This window comes from Symphalangus syndactylus, chromosome 1 (assembly GCF_028878055.3).
Source record: "Symphalangus syndactylus isolate Jambi chromosome 1, NHGRI_mSymSyn1-v2.1_pri, whole genome shotgun sequence".
NCBI classification, from domain to species: domain Eukaryota; kingdom Metazoa; phylum Chordata; class Mammalia; order Primates; family Hylobatidae; genus Symphalangus; species Symphalangus syndactylus.
The window spans coordinates 16704791-16730068 of record NC_072423.2 but is presented as its reverse complement, the minus strand read 5'-3'; the positions used below and the strand labels follow the sequence as shown (position 1 = coordinate 16730068).

The 25278-nt window shown below is 35.8% G+C and overlaps 1 protein-coding gene across 8 annotated transcripts in view; it reads right to left on the bottom strand.

Annotated features, from left to right (window-relative positions):
• RTTN (rotatin) overlaps nucleotides 1–25278 on the bottom strand; it is a 205391-nt gene that overhangs the window by 44784 nt on the left and 135329 nt on the right. For all 8 annotated transcript variants that reach the window (XR_010120163.1, XR_010120168.1, XM_055296715.2 and 5 more), the window contains 6 exons: nucleotides 24141–24229; nucleotides 15854–15947; nucleotides 9874–10066; nucleotides 7744–7834; nucleotides 4113–4266; nucleotides 1393–1530 (listed from right to left, as the gene is read on the bottom strand). Coding sequence is in view for 6 of the 8 variants with exons in the window: in XM_055296715.2 (XP_055152690.1) it covers nucleotides 1393–1530; nucleotides 4113–4266; nucleotides 7744–7834; nucleotides 9874–10066; nucleotides 15854–15947; nucleotides 24141–24229 (759 nt within the window). In the remaining 2 variants the exon portion in view is untranslated. The remainder of the gene's footprint in view (nucleotides 1–1392; nucleotides 1531–4112; nucleotides 4267–7743; nucleotides 7835–9873; nucleotides 10067–15853; nucleotides 15948–24140; nucleotides 24230–25278) is intronic.

Below are 25278 nucleotides of genomic sequence, written 5' to 3'. Positions count from 1 at the left end.
TTATAATCATATCATAGGTACCTTTATAAAACCACAGACTTAAAAGTGACAAATGGGATCTAAAGAGCGTCTGCACAGCAAAACAATCATCAGAGTAAACAGGCAACCTACACCATGGGAGACAATTTTTGCAATCTATCCATCTGACAAAGGTCTAACATCCAGAATCTACAAGGAACTTAAACAAATTTACAAGAAAAAAAAAACAACCCCATCAAAAAGTGGACGAAGGATATGAACATACACTTCTCAAAAGATGACATTTATGCAGCCAACAAACATGAAAAAAAACTCATCATCACTGGTCATTAGAGAAATGCAAATCAAAACCACAATGAGATACCATCTCACGCCAGTTAGAATGGTGATTATTCAAAAGTCAGGAAACAACAGATGCTGGCGAGGATGTGGAGAAAATAGGAATGCTTTTACACTGCTGGTAGGAGTATAAATTAGTTCAACCATTGTGGAAGACAGTGTGGCGATTCCTCAAGCATCTAGAACCAGAAATACCATTTGACCCAGCAATCCCATTACTGGGTATATACCCAAAGTTTTATAAATCATCCTACTGTAAAGACAAATGCACACGTATGTTTACTGTGGCATTGTTGGCAATAGCAAAGACTTGGAACCAACTCAAATGCCCATCAATGACAGAGTGGATAAAGAAAATGCGGCACATATATACCATGGAACACTATGCAGCCATAAAAAAAGAATGAGTTCATGTCCTTTCAGGTACATGGTTGAAGCTGGAAGCCATCATTCTCAGCAAACTAACACAGGAACAGAAAACCAAACACTGCGTGTTCTCGTTCACAAGTGAGAGATGAACAATGAGAACACACGGACACAGGGAAGGGAACATCACACACCGTGTCGGGGGATGAGAAGCAAGAGGAGGGAGAGCATTAGGACAAATACCTAATGCATGCGGGGCTTAAAACCTAGATGATGGGTTGACAGGTGCAGCAAACCACCATGGCACATGTATTCCTATGTAAAAAACCTGCACGTTCCGCACATGTATCCCAGAACTTAAAAGTAAAATTTAAAAAAACCAACAGTGGCCAATATAATGTTCTCAATAAAAGACAGCTTCAGGGATGACATCTTTAAAAAGCTTAAAAAAATAAAAAAATAATAATAAAACCACAGGCTTTCCTAACTCGCTTTTATGTTATCTCAAAATGTGTTTCAATTTTTCAAAAATGCATTTTTGGGGGGCTCAAGAACACTGCAAATTTTTCAAAGCAAGCACCCTGATACCTCTTTTATATGCCACACCATAATTACTTAACTTTAGTGAATTTACGTATCTAAACAGGCAGAATCATTATCTCGTTTTATTAGCAGAAAGCCCCCAAGATTATGCGAGTATCTTCTTACCAATCGCCGCTGTCCAGTGCTTGGCCAGGGCCACGGTAACAGATGGGAGTGTGACGGCACCAGCTTTCCTCAGGAGCATGGCCAGAAGATTAAATAAATGTGTCCATGTGTGATAAAAAGCTGATATTAACTCTTTATCTATAAAATTAATCAAAACACTTCAAGTTATTAACACAACGAAGGAAAAGAACCTTTCAAGATATAAAACTTACCACAGACACTTCATTACACTTAAAATGAGGGGTGTGCACTTATCAAATGAAGACAAATCTAATTCAGCATTATCCAAAATTTGTTTCAATTAACTTCTTTTCCATTGCTTCTTAAGATATCTCCCCTCCACCCTCCTGCATATAAAGCCACACTCACAAACTCTCCTCTTATTAAAGCATACTCAAGAACAATCAGAAGGTGTGACAAACTAAATATTAAGCCATGACTGCAGAACTATATATTGGCACATTATAAAACTATGTCATTGTTTGTGCTACTTTTGTCAGAGTAAGTTTTCCCCTATTTCCTTTATCCCCTCCAGCAGCTTCGGGCAGGGGTGAAAGGAAAGCACTGTGTGCCAAGGTCAAGGTAGAAAAGAAAGAATTTCTTTGAAGAACCAAGAAAAGAATCATCCCACAAAGAAAAGTATGACACAAAAGAAGATTCTGCAGCTCTTCCTATGGCTAAGGATGTAGCAATTCTAGGATGAGGACCCATTTTCCCTTCTCTGTACTCAGGTAAATGGAAGCTGGAGAGCAGTCATTGAGGACTCTCTCTGACCACGCCATCAGGAGGATTTGTCATCTTTTATCAAATTCCACTATAATGTAAACTTTATAGGACGTTAACCCCGGGGACATCTATCTAGGTGTACTTCAGCACCTATGAGGTACTTGAAAACTGCACCTTCCCCAGGGCAATCCTTGGTGTTTCTCAACCCTCTTGTCATTAGTGGCTCTCTAAAGAGTTTATTTTAGAAATATGTTTCCTCATTGCCATCCCCACAAGATTTTAATTCCACACATATACTGTATATCTCTTTATGTACTATATGTATATCTGTACGTTGTACATAAAAAGGCTAAGTATAGAGCTTACTGTTTTTATTCAATACAGGCTTAAGAATAGCCGAATAAAACATTTAAGTTGAAAATTAAATTAAAAATTAAAGACCTATTAACACCAAATTTAGCTTTGCACCTATACTTGCTGAATAACTTTTCATGTAATTTATTTACTTATATATATATATCATCACAATGTATCAATTTATATACATAAATTAGCAATTCATATAAATACATAATAGCAATATAATAAATTCTTATAAAATCATTTAAAACTTTTTTTTCAGAAAAAATTTTAAAAACTTCTTAAAAATTATTTTTAGTGAACTTTTAAAACCTTTTGCTAGATATGAGAAAACAATTTTTAATTTAACCAGCTAATAGATGTACCTTCAGATATTGACATTTTTTCCTTTCAGCGCTTGATGTAATTAATGATGGGTTAAACAACTTTTATGTAATTAAATATATACTACTTTCATTTAATTTTCAAAGCTCAAATCATACAGAAAAGCAAGAGGATCAATAAAAAGCATTCACAAGGCAGCCAGTAGCAGCCAAGATACACAGACCACCTTTTGCTATATGACCTTGGGATCAAACAATCAACCAAAGGTCCTCCAGCTGCTGTCATCTATTCACCACAGTTTTGTGGCACTAGTCTTGCATACATCTTGTGTATCTTCCATGAACTCAACGTCAATGCTTCTCAAGGAATTCTCAAGAAAAACCAAGAAGAGAAATAGTAATAAGATTGTCTCAGGTAGAGTGGAGCTTTGGAAGCCTACAAACCATTTTAATTTCTAAGATGTTTTTGCCTCACCCTCTTCTCCCCAAAATCAATTTTCACGCCTTAGGGACTGGGGGTGATATCACCTTGTTGAGCTTGTCCAGTCTAACCTAATAAGCTTAGTTAGGGTATCACTGCCACTTGTTGAATTTCTAAAGAATTACTATTCCCTTAACATCGAGATCATTTTAACACTGATGAGATGCTAAGAACTGGCTTTGCTGGGTATCATAACACACTTCGTTTTCTAGACCTAAAACCAAGTAAATCCATCGTTCAAATAAAACTGAAAGGCAAAGAGAATTACCAAATGGTCAATTACTTCATTATAAATGATTGTTTCCATTTTTAAAACAATTATATTAGATTTTGACAAAGATCCTACTTTGCTTTAATTTTCTCCACTAAGCATTACATTCAACGTTTCATCATAAAATATTTTCCCCTGGAGATAACATTAGATCACAAAATATATATACATTTCAATAATTTAGGACCTTAGGAAATTTTTGATGTATTCTAGATTGGCTTATACTTGTTATTGGGAATGTTTTATTAAGTTTTTGGCCTTAGCCATAGTTTATAAGAATAATTAATACCCAGAACTCACTGTACTTTCTGACATCACACAGAGGGCTTTGCCCTCATTTAAACTGAAAACTCAAGGGTAGTCCTTTATTATACTGCACACTTGTCTTAATTGGTACCACTAAAATGCACCCAAACTATAAAACACATTATCAAAGCCTTCCAAAATACTAGCAAAAAGAAATTCAAAAAGTAACCTTCAAGTGAATACCTGAAACAGAGTAAGTTTTTTTTTCTCACTATTATTCGCTTACATTCTAAACTAAAACAATTAAGCTTACCTAATACATCTTTGGTACATACGGTGAGAATGCCAATGATATTGGTGATAAGAGGTTTCATAAGCTCATCCTGAATCACAAGGTCAGGCTCCACCAATAAACATGACTGCAGAAGCCTGGACAAAGAGGATAGGTATTCCAGGAGAAAGGAAACCTGTTTGAAAAGGAGACAGGGTAAAATCAAACATGCCATATAAAAAGCCCATCTCAGTGATACAGTATTTTACTTTTGTAACACAATAAAAAATAAAATATTAACCATAATTTTTCAAGATCTGAAATTAACACATAGCAGACAAAGCATTATTTTTCTCATAAGCATGTCATTAACAGCCATATTAATACTGTCAACTATACACCAAACAAAGCAATGTTTTCAAAGTCAAGTTTTGAATTCCACTTAAAGAAGTAAAGTCTTGGCCAGGTGTGGTGGCTAACACACCTGTACTGTAATGCCAGTCCTTTGAGAGGCCAAGGTGGGCAGATGGCTTGAGCCCAGGAGTTTGAGACCAGCCTGGGCAATACGGCAAGATCCTGTTTCCACAAAAAATATAAAAATTAGCCAGGCCTGCAGTCCCAGCTACTTGGGAGGCTGAGATGGCAGGACCACTTAAGCCCAGAAGGTAGAGGCTACAGTGAGCTGTGATCACACCACTGAACTCCAGCCTGGGTGACAGAGTAAAACCCTGTTTCAAAAGAAAAAAAAAAAGTCTCCACATTTTTCAAGTAGTCAAATTATGAAATCAATATTATGGAAGAAGTAGAAAAGTGCATAACAAAGCCATAAAGTCTATAATTTTGTAAAGAAAGAAAGATTACAAAAATACCCTTCAAAGTGCGTAAGTGGGGGTGGGGGAAAGCTAGCCTAATAGCCTAGTTATTGCTACAAATGAAATGCAAATATGTTCTATTATTGCCCTCAGCGTAAAAATACTCCCATTATTAATTATAAAAGAAAAAATTAAATCATCTTCAATATCACCAACAAAACCATCTCTGGAATTTGCCTGATGCTAATGTTGTTAAGTATTAACTGGCAAAAGTACTTTTCAGAAAAATAATCCTCTGAATATGTAACAATTAAAGAATGAGCTGTGATGTCTCGTTTGTCCACTACCCTCAAGCAATGAGCCAGTTACATATAAGTGAATTTTATAAAGATATTCTGAAATCAGTCATTCTCTCTCTCTGTACACACACACACACACACACACACACACACACACACACTTTTTTTCCTCTCACCTTATTCTGGGGTTGTAGGAGTGTAATGAAGAGTCAAGAGCCTGTTGTAAATTTGTGGAGTATGTGTCCCTGAGGTCAATGGTCTCAGACTATTTACAAATAGTTCTGTCCTACTTCTCCTGATGAATACGTTCTCCCTTTATCTCATTTGCCAACTTACTTTATATAAAAGTGTAGGTGGCTCCAGGTTTCACAAACTCTTCAGTTTGTGAAATTTAATTTGTTTACTGCCGTGAAGTCTTGAGACTTCATATTAACTTCATATTCTACACTACTGAAATTATAGCAAGTCTGACCTCTGGATGTATGAAATATTACCATAAATAGATAAACCATGCCAGGTGAGGCAAGAAGAAGTGTTATAGAGAAAAAGCTGAATTGCTATAGATTCTTTTGTATACGATCACATTCAAGATTAAATAAAATATTAATATATTGAGTAGTTGATAAAGTAACTCTTTTTCTATGTATGGCCCTCTTCAAAAAAAAATACCAACCAACTGACCACAAACTTTAATACATCATACCTTTAGCAGAGTATAACCCCACCAGCAGGGCTCTGATCACTCCATCTGCTGCAGGCACTCGCAGCCTGCTCCCTCACCTCCCCAGCTTTCTGCTTAAGTGTCACCTTCAGGAGGCCCCTCCCCTTGCTGACAGACCCTTTTACCCATCCTCAATTACTTTTTTCCATACCATTTGTGACTATCTGATAAAATGCATTTTATTTACTTGTTCACTGTCTGTCTCCTGCATTTATGGCACAGACTGTACGTGAGGAGAGATGCTCATCTGCTTTGTTCAAGGATATATCACTAGCACCTAGAACAGAATCTGGTAAAGCAGAGGCTCAAGAATTTCCTGGCATGAGTGAATGATCTTATATACATACCAAGAGTCCAGAAGCATTTAATCTGCATAAGGCCACCTAGTGCAGTGGTTAAGAATGTGGGCCCTGGAACTGACCTGCATGGGTTGGAATCTATGTCAGAGACCTTGGACAAGTCACTCATCTCTCTGGGCCTCAGGCATTTCCTTTATAAAATGACATTAATGATAACTTCATGATTCTTGTGAAGATTACATGAATTAACAAAAACAAATGCCCATAAGTGTTTGCTACTGCTATTATTCATTCATCGCACAAGTATCAAGTGAGCACCTGTCATGAGACAAGCCCTGTGCCAGACACTCAGAACACAATGGAACATAACAGCCAGTAAGGTCCTGACTTCATGGAGCTGACTGTGCCCCTCTGGCCTCATTTTGCCCTCACAGATTCTGCTCCAGCCACTCCACCCTCCTTGCTGTTTCTTGGATAGGCCAAGCATACCCCAACCTCAGGGGTCTTGCAATGACCACAGGACTAGCTTCTTCACTAACTTCGGGTCCCACGTCACTGCCTAATTGTCCTAAGTGGAATAGCCCTACCCTTCCAACTCTGACATCACTTCCTGTCCCCTGCTTTAGTTTTTCTTCTGAGATGTCTATCATCTTCAGGCATATATGGATTTTCTAATTATCTATTCTCCCAACTTGAGGAAGGGTCTTTGTTTTATTCACTTGGAGAAGATCTAGGCACACAGCAAGTACTCAACAAAGATTTGTTGGATGGAGAGCAGAAAAATGGAGGAGACAGTCATTATGCAATAGGCATGCTCAGGTGAAAACACTGCACCAGGACAAGAGCTTCAAAGACCATGTGTGTAGCATTCCCAAACTTTGTAACGGGGTCTGTCTTATTCAGCTCAAAGAACACATCTCAAAGCAAGAGATATTGGTCTACTTCACCTTTAATTCATCATCCCCTAAATAAATCTTGTGGCCCTTCTTAAAACTTGATTTTGAAATAAAATTTCTGTTAGCAACAGCTACATGAATAATTGTTAGGCATGTTTTATAAATAGATTCTAGCTATAGGCAAGAATTTAAAACAGTAAATATCTGTGAAGGAACAAGAATAAATCATTTTTATCAAATTGGGTTTTGAAAATACACATAAGTTAGCCACCAAATATTTTAACAACTTTAACTTTGGTGTAAATAACAGAGAGAGCCTAAAATCACAGAAGCAGGAGGCAAACTATACCAATGTCCCTCTTTATTGAAGTGGTGCTCCAAGATATCCAGACACTTGATTATACATTTAAAGCTGGTTAATGATGGAGTCAAGAATAGAATCTAGGTCTTCAAACCCCATCTCTCTTTTCTAACATCCAAACATGTCCCATATTAAAATTTTAAGTAACATATTTCAAATAATCTCATCATACCATGTATATTTTGAGAGGTTTTCATCCTTTTCCTATGACTAGTATCTCCTCAGCAAGATTTTTATTTTTGACACCTAACGTAAACAAACCCCAAACAGACTTGAGACGCTTACCTGAGCCTGAGTGTGTTCAGCTGGAGGCGATGAAGGCAGCAGGACTCTGAGTTTCTGGACACATGTCTGTATGAGGGTAGCATCTGCAATGCTGTGATGATCAGAAAAAGAAAATCCTTCAGAAGATTAGTATACTTTTTATTAAAGATTAAAAAATCAGAATTTGAAGTTTAAAGGTAACTCGAATACAATTCAAGAGAAAGGATCTTTATAAGCAAAGAAAATGTTTATAAAAAGATATCTCAAATAAGTTCAAATTGTATCCTGGGTTACCTTCAAACAGGAAAATATCTTGTCAGAGAAACGTGAGAAGCAAAGAGTTGTGAAGAAAATATCTAAGGAAACCTAATAAAAAGCAGAATAAAATATAATACAGCCCATTCGGAAAGAAAGCAAATGAGTAACAGGAACCTTGGTGGTTACTTTCCTAATAAAATAGCCAAAATACTGGCTAAAATAGCAACAACACTGTTCATATTTAGAAAGTAAAAAACAAAATAAAGTAAAACAGGCCGGGTGCGGTGGCTCATGCCTATAATCCCAGCACTTTGGGACGCCAAGGTGGGTGGATTATCTGGGGTCAGGAGTTCGAGACCAGCCTGGCGAACATGGTGAAACCTCGTTTCTACTAAAAATACCAAAAATTAGCCGGGCGTAGTGGCAGATGCCTGTAATCCCAGCTACTCAGGAGGTTGAGACAGGAGAATCGCTCGAACCCGGGAGGCGGAGGTTGCAGCGAGCAGAGATCGCGCCATTGCACTCCAGCCTGGGCAACAAGAGTGAAACTCTGTCTCAAAAAATAATAAAAATAAAAAAATAAAAATAAAGTAAAACAAGTAGGATTTTTTTAAAGTCGAAAATGAAAAACAGATATGGAAATATGATAAGCCTTTGCCATAATAGGTCTTTTAATGCCCCTGAGGCCTCAATGCCACATCAGACTCTTAGCTGACTCGTAAGAAGCAAAGAAGATCTTATCCCTAGAGCTCTATTTTGGTCATCTTCAGGCAGGAGCATCCGGGAAGGAAAGCCAACTGACTAGCAGTTACTTTTCCAATCCGAGTAGGCACAGTAAAAACATGACCAATAAATATTAAAGCCAGAACAAACTCATACTCCATTGCATATCATACATGTTAAAGGAATAATTCCAATCGAATGAAGTGAAACAAGGAATACTTCTTTTAGAGTTTATATTTCTTAGAGTTTTCTTAATATCCCAGAAAGAAAGAGAAGGCACTATGATTTGACAAAAAGACGGAAGACATTTCAGATGGTGAATGTTCAAAGGTAAAGGGACAGAGAGACAGAGAAATGCAAATAAACATGTGGTCAAAAGGAGGTGGGTGTGGCTGGCTAGAATAAACTGAACACCAGAAGAAAGGAGAAGTAATACTTAAGGGGGTATCCTAGATACCATCACTTTCAATTCTCACACTAACCCCATTAAATAGGTGTTAATGACACAGTAGGGAGTAACTTCCCAAGGCTGCAAGCTACTGAGTGAATGAACTATCATTAGACCTTAGGTCAGCCTGAATTCAGTATCTAGTCGTTTTCTACTATAATTTACTAGAAATTCAGAAAAATTATGTTACAGACTGATTAATATCAAATAAGTGAGTAATAAAAATTCAAACAATTTTTCTTTGAATTTAATTTCCCTAAATTTTATCAGAATACTTTTTGATGAAAAGTTTAATTTCCCATAACAAAATAACTCCAAATGAATTTAACCAATAATTTTTCAACCCAGGGACATTATTCTGATATGACCACTAAAAAGATGAATTCCCAAATTCTCTCACATCCATTAAGAATAGGGGATAGCACCATATTCCTTAAGTGTGCTGGAGGATAAATAAGGTTTAGGATCCATGAATTTTAGAAAGCAGGAGTTTTTCTTTGGCCTTAATAGTCGAGATAACAAACTAATACAAGTGCTTTACTAGATGTAAAATAAAAACCATCAAGACAATTCTGGCAAAAGCAAAATCCTAGAGTTCCATGAGCCTGAAAAAGAATAAAGCTATATTCCCAGGTCACATGAAATCTTATATCAAGTCATGAATACAGCTTGTGTAAATTTATCTCGACTAACATGCCCCTCTAGGAGTATTTATCTCTTACCTACAGAGAAGTTCTATGAGATGAGCTTGTCGAAAAGCCTTTGCAGTGTCTCTGGGAGCAATCGTCAAGAGGTTGTCCAAGAGGCTGCACATTGCTGAAAGAAGAGATGGAGTAACAAAAACACACGGTTTGGGCAGGGGAGCAGAAAGAGATGAATCATGAGGTGGCCGTGGTGATGTACTTTCCTGGTGACCTATTATTGAAAATAAACATAAGAATTATTATTTTATTTACCTTACAGCTATGTACAATACTCAAAAGTTCTTATAATCACAGGAAAGTTCCTGAAAATGATAATGTATATTTGGGGAATTGGCTTAGCTGCTTGGCTCATCTTAACCTTGAGGTTAGGGGTCAGGCTACCCCTACTACTCCTGACCTCCACCCTCCACCATGTGTGGATGTAGACGTGTACACACGGACATTGCCGTATGCAGAAAAAACAAGTCAGAAAGGGCAGAACACGACTTCATGCCCCAAGTATTCAGACACTGAGGAACAAACAGATGATTTACAATCCTTTTTCTGAAACTCGAGGGGCCAGAGGTGTGCCCAAATTCAAATAATTTTTAGGTTTTTTTCGGAGTAAAATCTTACTATTTTTATTATTTTTTAATTTTTAATTATGGATATATAATCATTGTACATATTTATGGGGTACACATGATATTTTGATACAGGCACACTATGTGCAATGCTCAAATCAAGGTAACTGGGACATCCATCACCTCAAACATTTATCATTTCTTTGTTTTGGGAACATTCCAACTCCTTTTAGTTATTTTGAAATATACAATAAGTTATTGTTAACTATAGTTACTCTGTTGTGCTACTTAACACTAGATCTTATTCCTCCCAACTGTATTTTGTACCCACTAACCATCCCCTCTTTATCTCTGGCTCTCCACTCTTTAGCCTCTGGTAACCCTCATTGTACTCTCTATCTTCATGAGTTCAAGTTTTTTTTTTTTTAGTTCCCAAATATGAGTTGCAATATTTGTCTTTCTGTGCCTGGCTTATTTCATTTAACACAATGGCCTCCAGTTCCATCCATGTTGTTGCAAATGACAGGACTTCATTCTTTTCTCTGAGTAATATTTCATTGTGTACATACATGGTTCATTTTCTTTATCCATTCATTTGCTGACAGAACTTAGACTGATTCCTTATCTTGGCTATCATGAATGGTGTTGCAATCAACATGGGAGTGCAGCTATCTCGTTGATATACTTTTTTTTTCTTTTAGATATATACTCAGCAGCTGGATTGCTAGATCAGAGGGTAGGTTCTATTTTTAGTTTTTGAGGAACCTGCATACTGTTCTCCACAGTGGTTCCCAACAACACTGTACGAGAGCTCTCTTTTCTCCAAAATACTTTTAGACTTTAGAACAGTAATAAGGTACCTGCACCCTACATTAGTTAACACCTCCATTAACCTTTGAGCATTCCCTTACTTTCTGGCAGAGCAAGATGTTCCAGGTTCATCTTGTTCTTTCCTCGCCCAAGCTCTAAAATTGGATATTTGTTCCAAAGTGTTGATTCCCTAAAGTGGAGAATGGAGTTTGGAAAGCAAGATTTGGGCACTAAACGTACACATTGCTATTTAGTGTGTCATTGTTTCTAAGCTAGAAAACGTGTGTGTATATACGTATGCATGCACATACGTACCCCTGGGCACATAAACATATATTTTATCTACGAATTAAAAGTCATTAATTTGCCTGTAATTCCAGAATTTTGTGAGGCTGGGGTAGGAGGGTCACTTTAGGCAAGGAGTTCAAGATCAGCCTGAGCAACACAGAGAAACCTATCTCTACAAACAGGTTTAAAAATGAACCAGGCATGGCGGCACATTCCTTTAATCCTGGCCACTCGGGATGAGGTGGGAGGATCACTTGAGCCCAGGAGGTCGTAACTGCAGTCAACTATGATCACAGCACTGTACTCCAGCTTCAATGACAGAGTGAGACCTCATCTCTTAAAAAACAAAATAATTGATTCATACTGAAAGCTCCAAATATAATCCAACACTCCAAATATAATCCAACACTAAATATCTTCCTCCTTCCATATTTGTAATTTTCCTAATGTGAAAGTAAAAAATCTGGCTTTCATTGTCTACAATATATTTACTTATTTGCCTTGCCTTATGAACACAATAAGTAGTTTCAGAATTTCTAACTAATAATACTGCAAAAAATAAAACTAGTAACTAGAGTTCAATGCTTGGTTACAGTTATTTTTGCCAAAAGTCTGAGGACTAAAGTCCTAAAAATAAGTCTGAGAGTTACTGGGGTTACTTCCTCTCTCACTTCAATGCTATTCATGTGAAATGTAGCTGGATTAATTTGTTTGTATTCCATGTTATTGTTTCCCATTTTTGTTGATTTTATTTTTCTTTTCAGCAAGTAAAACATACATGATTATGAAAGTCAACCTATACAAGAAGATACATGCAGAGAAGGGTCACTATCCCACCCCTCAATCTCTTCTACACTGTTCCCATCCTCTCTTATTTCCTAACTAACTCCCACCCATTCTCATAATTAATCTCATTCATTTCCAGCTGTTCCTTCCTGTTTTCTTTCTACACAAATAGATACATGTATTTTAAATTTCCCCTTCTTTTATATGCAAAAGTAGAAAACTGTAAATATCATAAACTATAAATACTCTCTATCATTGTGCTTCTTTCTTCACTTGACAATACTTCCTAAAATTTGTTCCATATCTGTTTGAAGATATCCTCCCCTCTCTTTTTTTTTTTTTTTTTTTTTTGGAGAAATGGTCTCTCTGTTGCTCAGGCTGGAGTCTGATGCAATCATGGCTCACTGAAGCCTCAAAGCCTGGGCTCAAGTGATCCTCCCACCTCAGCCTCCTGAGTAGCTGAGACCACAGGTGTGTGCCACCATGCCTGGCTGATTTATTTTATATTTTGTACAGATACAGTCTCACTACCGTGAGAAGTATCTCCCACCTCAGCCTCCAAAAGTTCTAGGATTATTGGTGTGAGCTGCTGTGCCCAGCCCCCTCTTTCTAATAGCTGTAGTTCTCCACTGTTATTTTAAAAATAAATTTTATTTATAAATAATTTTGTTATATGTTTATCATTATCTATATATTGTTATATATTTATCAAAAACTATCCTTCTTACAGGCATTTGTGTTGTTTCCATGTTTTATAATTACAAACAATGCTTGCTAAATTATCAAGTACATATGTATTTTTATATTGCTGTAGATAAATAAAAGAGAATTCCTAGAAGTGGAATTGTTTAATCAAAGGTAAATACACAGTTTTGTTATCTATTGCCAAATTTCCTTCCAAAATTGTACTAATTTGCATTTTCTCTAACAATGTTATGAAAGTGCTTATTTTCCACAGCCTCGCCAAAAGAATGTACTGCCAATACTTAATTGTTGGCAATTTAATAAATAAAAAAGTATCTTTGGGTAGTATTAATTTGTATAATATTTTTCCAAAGATAAAGGCTACTTTTAGGTCCTTTGTAAATTATCTTTTCATGTTTTCTGCTCACTTTTACATGAGAGTTTGTGTTCTTTTCCCCTCAAATATTACGTCTGTAATCCCAGCCACTTGGGAAACTGAGACAGGAGGATTACTTGAGTCCAGGCATTCGAGACTACAATGAGCTATGACCATGCCACTGCACTCCAGCCTGGGTGACAGAGCTAGACTCTGTCTCTTAAAAAATAATGATAAATCTTTGGAAATAAAAATGGAAAAAATTAAATTGAGATAATTCTAATGAAAATTGTCCAAATGATTTCAAGGGAAATCTTTCAGTATTCATAAAATATGTATTACATATCTTCAGCACTTCTAGAGCAAGCATATAGAAACCTTTTCTGAATTTTTCTGTAAAGAGAGCTAGTTCAGAATATAAATTGATACATATTTTTTCAATTTTCTTGCTCATTTATTTTGTAAAACTAAGGAGGACATTTGACACCCTGATCTCTTATTTCCAAGTTTTGAAAAAAAAGGAATATACCTGATAGCATCATACATCACCAAAAAATTGTGAGAATTAATCCTCTGTTCATGCCTCCCCTTTCTGTGGGTATTCTTTCTTCTATATGCTTTTTTTTTTTTTTTTTTTTTTTGGTCATATATATGTGCTGAAATGATTGGCAAAGAGTAAAATTGCATAAATATACATTTAAAGCATACTATTTGTGGACAGGCATGGTGGCTCATGTCTGTAATCCCAGCACTTTGGGAGGCCAAGGCAGGTGGATCATCTGAGGTCAGGGGTTAGAAACCAGCCTGGGCAACATGATGAAACCCAGGCTCTACTAAAAATACAAAAATTAGCCAGGTGTGGCGGCACACCTCTGTAATCCCAGCTACTCAGGAGGCTGAGGCAGAAGAATCACCTGAACCCAGGAGGCAGGGACTGCAGTGAGCCAGGATTGCGCCACTGCACTCTAGCCTGGGCAACAGAGTGAGACTGCCTCAAAAAAAAAAAAAAAAAAAAGCATAATACTTGAAAATAAAATAAATTTAAAATCAAGGGTAATCCAAACAAAAAACAGAAAGCCTGTATGTCCACACAAATGCCTATATCACGTGATGAATGGGTAAATGTAATATATTCATACAGTGGAATATTATTTGTCAATAAATAAATGAAGTTCTGATACATGCTAGAACATGGATGAACCTTGAAAACAGCACACTAAGTGAAAGAAGCCAGTCACACAAGACCACATGTTATATGATTCCATTCATACAAAATGTCCAAAACGGACAAATCTATAAAGAAGGAAAGTAGATTAGTGATTCCTTAGAGTGCCAAGAATGGGGGAGACACGGAGTGACTGCTAATGGGTATAGGGTTTTTTTGCAGGATGATGGAAATATCCTAAAATTGATCGTGGTGATGGTTGCACAACTCTGAATATACTTAAAACCAATAAAGTATACACTTTAAACAAGTGAATTATATGGTAGGTGAATTATATCTCAATAAAGCTGTTAAAAATAAGAGTAAGGCAACATGCTTTTAGAGATAAATGTTCATGAAACTCATGATCGAATGTCATTTCATGCCCTATGTCCTTAGCCATTTAAATAATCTGAGTTTGCTCCTTTTGTTCTTAAGAAGATCAAATGAGTATTTTCTATAGTTAAATAATTTTATATATAGTGAACATGAATTACTAAAAACCAAAATGGAACACTGTTTAGGAAATTATTGGAACAAATATTGTAATGAAAGTTCAAAGTTTTAATTCAGAAAGTTTTTCTAAATGTTTCAGAAAGCACTTTTTCTGCATATACTTATATGTATGCCAGGGTTTAAAATTACTTTCTTTTTAGGTAGTATAGTCCTTTCAAGTCAGGAATTTCATGCTACTGAATAAGGCTTATATACTCACTAGAACTAAAAAAAAAAAAAAAAAAAAAAAAGCAAAGTTGCAAATTTGAAGCATAGCAGGGTTGGAAACAGTTCCTAGTACAAGGAGCAAAACTTATATATTGTCATTAATAAAAATTAGTCCCAAGTTGTGTATTGTGCATTTCTAATAAAATAAAGACTCAACACATTTTATGTGCCTTTAAATGGAAGCACAGCCTTAGAAAATACTTAAGACCAGAATCGCTTTATTTTCAAGTGGATTACTTGTAGCAAAGTGTTTTCTCAAAAGAAGGGAAAAAATAAAGTTAAGTTATACCCATCAGTTCCCAAATTGAAATGTCCAATACCTATGAGTGCCTAATAAGGAGCCATACAGGAATTGGACTATTTATTTGAGAGCCAAATTCCATTTATTAGTTAAGAGCATTTATTTTATTAATTTCTGATATATTGGTTCTAAATGTATTTCATAATGGTCTATAACTTATTTCATTAAAATTCTGTTCTTTAGACATTTACTTTCAAAATATCTGTCTGGACCAACTTGTCATTTTTCTTTTTGAAGGTAGAATGTCTTCACTAAAAGGATACCTTGAGCCACAAACTGGTCATGGGAGGCTTCAGGTAGAAGTGTTGTTGACTGCACAAGTGGCTGAAATTCAGTACTCTCCAATGAAGGTGCCACCTATAAAATCAGTAAATTATTTTACTTATTAATGTTACAGTACGGAAAATGAAACAGGCAACATACACACAAGATATCCTTAAACAAGAAGGTTTAAAACAAAATTATACTAGTTAGGATAACTAGAAAAGATTCCATATCTTGGGAGTTACAGCAGTTTTTTTAAATGGCATTTCCACTTCTTCTTAAAGGAATTGGGAATTGTTATCATTTACATAAATCAGTAACTCAAAGGAGCAGTATTGACTTGAGGCCCATTTAGGAGTTTAAGGTTCCCATAAGGCCAATTCCCTCATTGCCCAAATGTTAGAAAGGCTAAAATATACCACCTTAACTGTAATTCATTGTGATTTTTGCATTTCTTGGTTCATAATAAAGATATTTTTAATGTTCCAAATGGCACACATAAATTTTAATAGTGCCTAAAAAATTAGAAGTATTAAAAGATTTTTCTCTACCTCACCTCCTATCAAGGAAGAACACTAAAAAACTGTGCCAATATGCTGAGATTGTTTCCAAATACAACATTAAACATAAAATCTGTGGAAAGCAAGTACGATTTCACCTACAGGTTTATAATGAGCAGAGCGACCTTCTAAGACTGAAAAAGCACAAAGTGATGTGTTTGGCACCTCTTAGGTGAAAAACACGTGGTGAAGTCAGATAACTCTTTTCCTTACCATCAATTTCTCTTCCGTGAAGTAACATGAAGTGCCCATACCTGGGTAGCCTCCATATCAGTACATGCAACACAACATTAGCTATCCATAGAAGTTATAAACCATCATTCCAGACTCAGATCCTATGTAGCTCACAGTATTTGTACATTGATTGTGTATATATCTTAACACTTAAAGTAGAGTACCTTAGAATTACCATGATGAAATGAAAGCAAAAACTAAGGCTATTTTCATTTGCAGTTTCTAATAGTAAACAGAATATAAATTTGAAGAAATTACTAAAAATGGAATATACAGTTTTTTAAATCCCTCTTTTAACTTGAGCCCTTAACCATCTTTCACCGCATTAACAGTCATGATGCCAAGAAGTAAGTGAGAAAGCTGCAGCTAAAAAATGTAAGCTAAGCACATAAAGTAATCTAAAAAGTAAATCTGGAAAAAAGTTCAGTCTAAATAAGTTAATCATAAATAAACATTAAGTGCCTTATTTTATGTAATATTAGATACAGATACTAGGTAAAAATAACCTAAAGCTTGTTTATTTTTAAAAATATATTTGCCTACAATTGGCAATGAGAGGTATGTGAAAAAATGTTCCTGTCAACAGATATCAAGACAACATTTATAGTTCTGTGAAGAAAATAATCCTATGCCAAGACTGATATCACAAACTATGCACAAGCTAATATATCTGGCTCCTGCCACAACTCTTTTGGTTGTATAAGAAAAGTTAACGGGTTAATGATGCTGAAATCCTTTATCATTTCACTGAACATTCTTCCAACTGATAAAGACTCAAGAAGGCCTTATTAGTGATATAAATAGAAGTAGGTACCTGCTTTGTGGTTTCAATGATCAATGTGGGAAAAGAAAGCTTATAAGGGCCCACTAAATACCTGGCTCATTAGAAGAAAGCAAAGTTGTGATTCATGACAAAGGTCAGGCATTAGTAAAGATGTGACTTTCCTTAGTCTAGTCCACAGAAGGGATACACAAGTTTAGAAAAGATGCTTTCAGAAAGTACCTTACTGTATTATAACTTACCCCATGTGGTTGGGGAAACACAATGATTGCTTTATATGGCGCTTTAAAATTGATTATGGATGATTTATATTTCTACTAGCCTCTATTTTTTAAGTGTGCTAAATTAACATATTGCTATTTTAATAACTAAAAGCAAAATAGTATTAAAGCAAATTGTCCCAGTTCTATGCTCAAATCTTTGCTTGTTTAATCTCCAATAGATAGTATTTGGTTACATTTGATAAAGTACATCGATATGTAAATATGTTACTTTTCACCTTAAAATCCAAGTAATAACTAGACAATTTTGGCATTCAAGTATTAGCTACTGGAAGGTGCAGTATGAGCCTATGAAGCTATAGGTAGAAAAAGCCTGACCTAGTCCACGTCCTCATTTAGAGAAAAGGACCACAAGGGATTTGTCCGAGTTGAGAGTAATTAGGATTCTCAGTCCAGAACTGCATTCATGACAGCATAAATGCGTTAAAATCAGAGGCAGTCCTCAGACGTACCTCTTGAGAAAGCTAGCTGGCCTTGTTTGACAGGCTTGCTTCTTTCTCCCTGATCCCCCTGTGTCCCCGTGGAACTTCAGCTAGACTAACTTCACCTGCCCCATCCCAGGTGAAGGAGAAGGAATTGGCTTAGTTTAAGAGCAAACTTAGTCTGCTTAAGTCATCCCTTCCTGTCAAGCTTCTCGCTGCTCTCTACCTCACAGTAAGTAGGATAACTAGAGTTGTCCTCTTATAACAGCGAGAGTCTAATTCTTGTATCTATCACTTGCTCAATTCATTAGAATGTGCTGAGTGCAAAATCACAATCTAGACTTTTCCCTCGCTTTCACATCTGCCACATGACATATCCTGAGATCTTCAATTTATAATCCCTCAATAAGACAAAAAAAATCTGAATTTGAATATATTTCTAGCCTTATCACTTTACAGATATTACAAAAGACAATACAAGCTTTTTAGAGCAGGTTGATGCTACTTAAAGGTACTGTTCTAAAACAGACTCAGATTAGTGTAATGGATGTTGCTAGGGGATAGGAGCTGGGGAAAAGGGGAGATGTTTGGTCAGAGTGCAAACTTTCAGATAAGATGAGTATGTTCTGGGGATCTAATGTGTAGCATGGTGAATATGGTTAATAACACTGCACAGTCTACTTGAAATTTCTTAAGAGAGTAGACCTTAAGTGTTCTCACCACAAAAAACAAACAAAAAAAGGTTAACTCTAAGGTGACAGATGTGTTAACTAATTTGACTGCAGTAATCATTTCATCACATATACATATATCAAGTAATCTCACTGTATATCTCAAATATATACAGTTTTGTCATTTTAGCTCAAAACTAGGGGAAAATAAAAAATAAAATGGACTCAAATCTTGCTTATAAAAACTGAAAAAAAATTGTTCTTCAATGTGTTTGTAAGCAGATTTGGTAACTAAAGGTTTCTAAATTATGCTTCAGTGTAAAATAAGCAGCTAAAATTAAGAAAGTCCCTTTGAAATCACTGAAAATAGCAAAGTCATTTGCCATATCCAAGTAGAATTGGAGTGTAAAAAACAATTTCTGTCATACAAGCAAAAATGCATCAATGTACAAAAATGATTTTCTTTGTATCTGTCTTACAGAAACAAGACACTTTAACTCCTTTTGAAAGTTAATTCAGAACTTGAATATTGTATTTGTCAAAATGATCTAATAATAGTTTAATCATCTTCCCTCAAAAGCAGTACTGGTGCCAAAAAAGTTTATTTAATTGTTTTTAAAAAGGTACAAAGGGAGAAAATAAGGATTGTAGTGTGAAAAAAATAAAGTACAAGCCTAGCCACGTTTTGAAAACATGGAGAAATATAAGATATGAAGGGTTTCTAAGAGATTCTAAGTTCCATGTGTTCATTTTAATAAATAATACCTTTCTCTATATGCCCAAGAGCAGGAAAGCTTTGGCATGCTTTTCAATTTGTAATCATTAATTCTAACCAAATTGTAACAAGAAATTTAAATTATTTCAACTAATAGATTCATAATTCAAATGCATTATGTACAAGATACGTAAAAAAAGAAAGCTCAGAAAATTCCTCTGAAGGAATGAGCAGAAGATGATAGACGATTCTTGCATGTCTAACTAAAGGATCACTTAAAGAGACAGATTATCACCACAACATAGTCACAGTTCCTATGCCGTCCTGTGAGTAATCTAAGAGCACAAATTTCCAAGAGCTCGTCTCACTTGTATTTTCCTCCTAACTAAATATACAAGGTTGTTAGACTCTGGATAATCCACAAGTAGCTGAAATTTATTTAAACAGAGTATAACATTTTCTTTCTCTTTCCACCATCACACAAACTGCCACCTCCTCAAGTTTTCCTGGGGTCACCATGCTGGAGGTATTTTTATGTCCTATCAGTGATGCCTATGTAAAAACTATTTTTCTTTTAGAAAGCCTCTTGGATCCATCCCTGCTTAAATTGTCCTCCGTCCACTCTTCTTTCTATAAAACAATTTTAAATACCATCAAATGAATGTCAATACATTTTTTCTCTCATATCAGTTGTAATGTTTCATGCCATTCCATGCTGCTGAAATATCCTTACATCTTTATCTTTATAGCTATTATATCTTACCTCTTCAAATCCAAAAGCTGATACAGCTTTCTTAACTAATTCCTATCTGATTAGTCAGGTCATCAAACTTTAGCTTTCCGTCCCACATTCTACTCCAAACAGCCTCTTGCATTTTCTGAATGTTAATGCCTTCAGTATAACACAACTTCATATTTAGTTAGAAAGTCTAAGTATGCTTTATGTTCTCAAGTAGACTTTTGTCATTTGTTAAGTGGTCACTGAATCCTAAGGAATATTTGAATCTTTTCAGTCCCTTGCAAATGTGTGTATGCATATAAAAGAGAAGGGGATAATATTTTAAAGCCCATTTCAGTTGCCACGGCCTACACAAAATCACTTTTCATTTCATCATTCCTTTTAAAGAAACCTCACTGTCCCTTGACTACACCATCTTTTATGGGATCAATCACATCTGGCCCTAGAGTGAAGAAGGAAGCAAACATACTTCTGGACTCAAAAGAATGGTCTACCAGTTACCACGCTAGGAACTTGAACAAGCATCCACTTCGTGGAGTGGGACCTTACTCCATGTCCTAATTTCCTCTTTTGCAAAATAGTAACAATGCTTTTCCGTTTATTTAAGACTATGAAGTGTAAAAATTCTCTTTAAATGTTTAGAAAAACTAAAATCAGTTTGCTTTAAATCCATGCTCCAGAAAAAGTTTGAAAGTATCACATAGCTCACAAAGAAAGGCTCAAAAAGAAAGGAATTACATTTCCCACGTTTTAATTTGACAACTGATAAATTTAAAAAAATACAGACATAGTTCTGCTCAGGAACAGCAGAAGAGACCGAATTTTGGTCATAAAGCTGTTGCTGCACACAGGTGTGTAAGAGGCACAAACAGCTATCCATCTTGGATATAAACGTGATTTCGAGACGAAAAACTACACCTAATGGCTGCATCCTCCTACCCCGGAGGAGGAGAATATCGAGTTTGATAGAGGCCACTCCTGAGGAAGCATTAACAAGGGCGATGCCCCAAAGCTAACAATGACACTCTGCTTACTCTATCTGCAGTTTATCAAACATACAGGACCCAACAATCCTTACAACGCTTGGCAAACAACTGAACTAATATACATTAGGTAACAGCATGAAAGTCCCTAACTTGGCATTAACAGCACAAAATGGATAGTGACCCAGGAGAACATGCTGGATGACATGACCCAAATCAAAAGATGATGCTTTCCTTGGAAAGACAAAATAGAAAAACCAGCCAACCAACCAATAAAAGATTGCATTTTTTCTCAATTCTGAGATAGACAAAACAAAGATATAAATAAGCAGATAAGCTGATTAATAAGATTTACATCCACTCGGCGGGGCGTGGTGGCTCACGCCTGTAATCCCAGCACTTTGGGAGGCTGAGGCAGGCGGATCACGAGGTGAGGAGATCGAGACCATCCTGGCTAACATGGTGAAACCCCATCTCTACTAAAAATACAAAAAATTAGCCGGGCGAGGTGGCGGGCGCCTGTAGTCCCAGCTACGCGGGAGGCTGAGGCAGGAGAATGGCGTGAACCCCCGGGGGCGGAGCCTGCAATGAGCCAAGATCACGCCACTGCACTCCAGCCTGGGTGAAAGAGCGAGACTCCTTCTCAAAAAAAAAAAAAAAAAAAAAAAAAAAGATTTACATCCACTCAACTTATACCTCAATTTGTAACTTCAACATTTTCTTACACATAAGAAAGTATGACTTGGTCTAAGTACTGACAGCTTTGGTTTAAAGTAATACTGGCAGAATGAAAACACTCTCCAGATTTTTTTCCTGCTGGGACAAAGATACACATCATCTTGGGTACGGTAAAGAAAATATAACTAGTAGAATTAGTGTACTAAAACTATTTTTGTAAATAAAAGTCACCCATTCTAAAAATTCTGTTTGGAAACCTCCCAAAAAAGTAAAAAGTAAACTCTGTGAAAATTCTAACAGAATACACTAGCCTTTGGAGAAAACAATAAGAAATAAATTTTACACATATTACAAAATTCTTTAAAAAAAACTGAAAAGATTCCATTGGTATATATTTCTAAAAGTCTGTGTTATATCTAAACACAAACAAGTTAAAGATCTTCACTTTAATCGGGGTGCTTCTTTCTTTAATAATGACTACAATAAGAATTTCCAAATTTTCTCAGAAAATCTAGTATTCTAACCTGTAAGATTTATATGTTATTATAAAATAGAGAAATTCAAAAGGTTGATATGCTTTTGCTTTTTGTATTTAGGTTTTCTTGTATAGGATAAATACGACTTGAGTGCTCACCACGAAATAGCTAAGATAACTCAAAGTTAATTAGAGCAATTATTATTTACTGAGTACCTATTAAAAGCAAAAAAACTGAAATATGTACAAAGATTTCAAGGCTAGTCTCGAGCCCTTTTGACAAATAGGCTAACCAAACAAAATTTGCTTTTTTTTTTTTTTTTTTTTGAGACGGAGTCTTGCTCTGTCACCCAGGCTGGAGTGCAGTGGCGCAATCTCGGCTCACTGCAAGCTCCGCCTCCCGGGTTCACGCCATTCTCCTGCCTCAGCCTCTCCGAGTAGCTGGGACTACAGGCGCCCGCGACCACACCCGGCTAATTTTTTTTTTTGTATTTTTAGTAGAGACGGGGTTTCACCGTGGTCTCGATCTCCTGACCTCGTGATCCACCCGCCTCAGCCTCCCAAAGTGCTGGGATTACAGGCGTGAGCCACTGCGCCCGGTTAAGCACACATTCATGCCGTCCTTCTGTGAACTAAGTAACCAATTAAGACAATTCACTTCGGCATTTATCATATTACTGCTCTTGTTGAGACAAAGGTACACACTATCTCCACCTTGGAAAGGAAAGCATGACATCTAGTGGAAACTCTTACTTTTCCATATGAAGATCCAATGTAGCACTAAACACAAATACTTCTCTTGAATCTAGGGAAAAAAAGACTTAAAACTGTAGCAAAACGTATCAGTCTTTTGAGAAACTAGGAGATAGATTAAACATAATCTTTACATTATAATGTCTGTATAATAATTATTATTCTCATATTATTTTTGTTTCTGGAAACAGGTGTATCAAATCTTTGCCTTCCTGATATGTTGTATAATACAGTAATTATTCCAAAAACCCTTTAAAATTAAAAGTAACGTTTCCCAGTTGAGAATAAATGATTCTGCATGTTTGTAAATAACTGAAACCTAGTATCAATCATTCCTTATAAATACTCAGTGTTTCAAACTTTTCTGCAAAAAAAGCAACTAATGCATGAATGAAAGGGGAAGCAAAGAAGGCATGCAGACAGGCATATATAAATTTCAGGTATTCCAGATAAACTTCTATGTGATGCAAGTATTTAGAAGTGTGTTTAAAGTTGTCAGCACCACACTAGAATCATTTGAATGTTCTTCATATTGCCCTGCCCTTAAGCACAATTTCAGGGTAATCAACCATTTTTAATCACGTAGGATTTGTTCTCTTCTAATACTAGTGATAAACATATTTTCACACTTTTGTACTTTCAAAAAAGGTAGGAGAGAGGTTGAAAATTCTCAACTAAAGGGATATTCGGTGTAGCTATACCGTAGCAAGGCACACCCTAGTTCAAACTCCAGTTCTGCTACCTATAGCACTAATGATCACAAAGTTACTTTACTTCAGAGTGGCTTGCGCACACAGAAAAGCAAGATAAGTATCTGTAATGTACAACTGATGTGCAGGTTGAATACAATAATTTAGCAAAATTCTGCAGACAGCACTTAGAATAAATCATAGCTGTTATAACCTTACACTTTGTATTCTTAACTCTTCCACTATGCAAATTCAAATTTTTTCAGAGATTCAAAATGAAGGACTTATGCATTCTTTGCAAGTACCGTTGTTTCTGAGGTGGAGAGAGAACTTGGATCTCGATCCTGACTTATCCTAGATGGAGCCCTCCAAAATTTGAATGAGTCATCTAAACCTGCAACAACGAGAAAACTGTTAACATGGACACCCTCCTACGAACTGTAACAATTAACTAAAAGGGTACTCATTACAGGAAACCAATTTAAAACCAAAGAAAGAAAAAAAAGTACATGGATCTGGCTTCTGAGATAGACCATTATTTAAAAAAAAAAAAAATCTAAGGAAAGAGTTTTTTTTAATGTGCATAAGAATCACTGAGAGCTTGCTAAAGCGGCTGCTTCAGCCCCAGCCCCAGAGGCTCCAATACCCCAGGTCAGAGTGGAAGCCCTGAGTGTTCACTTCTAACAAGTTCACAGGAGATGCCAATGCTGTTAGTTTAAGGGCCATGCTCTGAGTTTAAGGGCCACGCTCTGAGTAACTGATCCAGAGAAATGTAAACAATTAAGTGAGTCACTTTTCTAATAGGGATATTTAAAATGTTCAAACTTCATCAAATCTCATTTTGTTGATTCCTCCAAGAAGTAAACAGAAAAGTGAATCACACATTCACACTTAATAATTTGGGGATAAAGGAACTTCATGTCTTCAACTTAACTCTTAAATGGCTCAGAAAGAATATATATAGATCATACATATCCATTTATTTATATACACATACACACACATGTGGTAAGATGTAAATACAGTAAAATGTTAACATTTGAGAATTTTTTTGTACTATTCCTGAAGCTTTTCTGTAAGTTTGAAACTATGGCAAGATTCTAAAAAATTATTATAAAAATGAATTTAAAAATAAAAGCTATTTATATTATTAAATTACTATTTATTACGAGATATAATTATTTTTATGTGCTCAGATCTTATACTTAGCAAATCTATGAGAACCAACAAACAAAAGGAATAAAAAGGTTTCAGGAAAATACTGTGACAAGTAACATACTAAAATAAATAACTTTTTGATACATGAGCAAAATGAATTAGAAAATATAGTGGGAAAAGGTCTCATTCATAAGAAGGATAAAAAAACTGTACATTGCCTAGAAGTGAAAGTTCCAAAAAAGTTTGAGACGTTAATAGAGAAAGAAACTATAAAACTGTACTGAT